The sequence below is a fragment of the Otolemur garnettii genome, unplaced genomic scaffold (assembly GCF_000181295.1).
Source record: "Otolemur garnettii isolate 467f Iridium unplaced genomic scaffold, OtoGar3 scaffold00185, whole genome shotgun sequence".
Lineage (NCBI taxonomy): Eukaryota > Metazoa > Chordata > Mammalia > Primates > Galagidae > Otolemur > Otolemur garnettii.
Genome location: NW_003852580.1, coordinates 91,490 through 94,051, shown reverse-complemented (window position 1 = coordinate 94,051; position 2,562 = coordinate 91,490). Strand labels below are relative to the sequence as shown.

Below are 2,562 nucleotides of genomic sequence, written 5' to 3'. Positions count from 1 at the left end.
ACTGGGGACAGGAGGACCCACCGTAAGCAGGAGCCACAGGCAGAGCAGCCTGACAGCCCCCTCGATCAGTGTTCAACCACTTCCCCCAAAAACACAGGCAGGGAGAAAGCAGGGAGCTGAGACGCAACATCAGCCACACCCTGTGCCTCACACGTGTGTACACACGGGCCCTACACAGGCATGTGACAGGAGAGGGACAGACACAGGGAGTTTGCTTTGGGGGAAAACCCTGAAATTATTAATCTGAATTATAGTGTAACAACATTTAATCACGTTATTTTCATGTTCCTTTCATACTGAACCATAAGCACTCTACTGATCTCTTTCAATAAATACACCTCGCCTTGACCAGCAGATGTGCTGAGAAGCTCCCTGCTCCCTGGGAGCCCGGGCAAAGGATCCAGCCCACTGGCAGAACACAGAAACAGTCACTTGGAAATCAGCAGAGTGACCCTGTTGTACACAGCTGTTCTCTAGCCAGTCACCTAGAGACAAGCGGAGGCATCCCTGTGCGCACGCACACACACACACACACATGTGCGCGCACATGTGTGCACACACACACACACAGTGCCCACAGTCCCCGCAATACCCACACTCGACTTTCTCATCCATGGAGAGGTTGCTCCAGGAAGCCTTCTCCTTCTCTTTCAAAGCTTTCTGGCTGGCAGACAGCTGCCTGACATGGGCCACATCAGGCAAGGGGTAGTCACGCCGATCAACGTAACTCGGGAAAGCATAGTCATCGCTCTTCACGACGCTTCCTAGAAACATGTTGGGGAAATATTTGAAAATCCTTGAAGGCTGAGAATCACAAATAAGGCGGTACTTCTGAAAACCAAACTGAGCACATGTCTATACACCTTGAACCCTCAGTCCCCTCTGGGGTCACAGCCCCTGTTTCAGAGTCAGGACTCCCTGTGGAACAAGCAGACTTGTCTGCCTGGGCCCCGAAGACAGAAGAATGGTGGGTGGTCAGTTAACAGAAGCATCTTTCCTGACAGCAAACAAAACCCAGCCAGGAAACTCTTAGCAAGCCCCAGGGTCAAAGCACCCAGAAGGAGCACGTCCTGCACTAAGCCATGACACAAAGGTGACCAAGGCTCTAGGGTTCCCTGCCCTGGTTGGAGAGGACTAAATGAAGCCTTGCCCGCCAGGGACTCAAACTAATGAAGAAATATATATACATACACACACACAAAAACTCACAAAAGAAACAAGGGTGCCAAGTTCAGAAAAAAAGACATACGAAAAGATAGTCACAAAAAGGCAAAGGACAGTCACTACAGCACAGTGCCAGGGATAATGTGTGTCCAGCAGAGGACGAAGTTAGAAATTGTACCAGCTCTTGAGAAATGGAAACATTCGTTCATCTATTCAACAAGCATTACCAAGTGCCTACTGCAGGATACGCCTGGTTCTAGACCTTTGGGATCATCAGAGAACAAATGAGATTCCTGCAAAATGATGGTTACATTCTAGAAGTGGGAAACAACACAGCAAATGTGCAAATTTCACGTCTGGAAATAGTGCTCTATAAAACATGCACAGAGCAGGAGTATGAGGAATGTGGGGACAGCAGCAAACAAGGGACAATGGGCCACAGGACAAGGCACATCTGGGAACCCTAAAGGAAGGACAGATGTCATGCACTCAGTAAGTCCCAGAAAAAGGTCGATATTGTTTTTTTCTTTTAAAACATATAAATTGGGCAGCGCCTGCGGCTCAGTGAGTAGGGCGCTGGCCCCATATACCGAGAGTGGTGGGTTCGAACCCAGCCCCAGCCAAAAAATAGCAGGGCGCTGTGGCAGGCGCCTGTAGTCCCAGCTACTCGGGAGGCTGAGGCAGAGAATCGCCTAAGCCCAAGAGCTAGAGGCTGCTGTGAGCTGTGACTCCATGGCACTCTACCAAGGGAGACAAAAAATAATTTTTTTAAGCTGCTAAAAACTGCTTCTCCAGTTCCATCCTACATCAGCAAGACTCCTGTTTACTCTGGGAGGCCGAGGCGGGCACATCTCAAGCCCAGGAGTAGGAGACCAGCCTGAACAAGAGATAGATCCCCATCTTTACTAAAAATAGAAAAACTAGCCAGACTCTGTGGTGGGAGGTGCCTATAGAACCAGCTACTGAAGAGGCTGAAGCAAGAGGATTACTCAAGCCTAAGAGTTTGAGGTTGTTATGAGCTATGATGCCATAGCACTCTACCCAAGGCAACACAGTGAGACTTGGTCACAAAAAAAAAAAAGAATCCTGTGTGCTCCAAGCTGATCTAGAGGTATGAAACCCTACAAAAACACATCACCTCCGTGAGATAAGTCCCAAAGACTAAGATGTCCCAAATCATTAGAACTTAGCATGAAGCAAAGTAGTATAATACATACAGAAGGTGCCAAAAATGCATACACATTTTAAGAAAAAAGGATTAAAATTGTGATACTCACTATATACCAATAACAAAAGATGAATACGAATCATATTTGAGCACCCTTTAATTGCAGAAGTCAACCCAACTTGTGTATTAACAATTTTAACACTCGAGTCACCTTCTTATAATGGGTACAC

General features: G+C 47.5%; 1 protein-coding gene across 1 annotated transcript in view; it reads right to left on the bottom strand.

The window, feature by feature from the left end:
• LOC100964630 overlaps window positions 1-2,562 on the bottom strand; it is a 7,258-nt gene that overhangs the window by 1,259 nt on the left and 3,437 nt on the right. Inside the window, exon 3 of the mRNA XM_012812018.2 lies at window positions 546-764. Within this exon, the coding sequence (XP_012667472.1) occupies window positions 546-764 (219 nt within the window). The remainder of the gene's footprint in view (window positions 1-545; window positions 765-2,562) is intronic.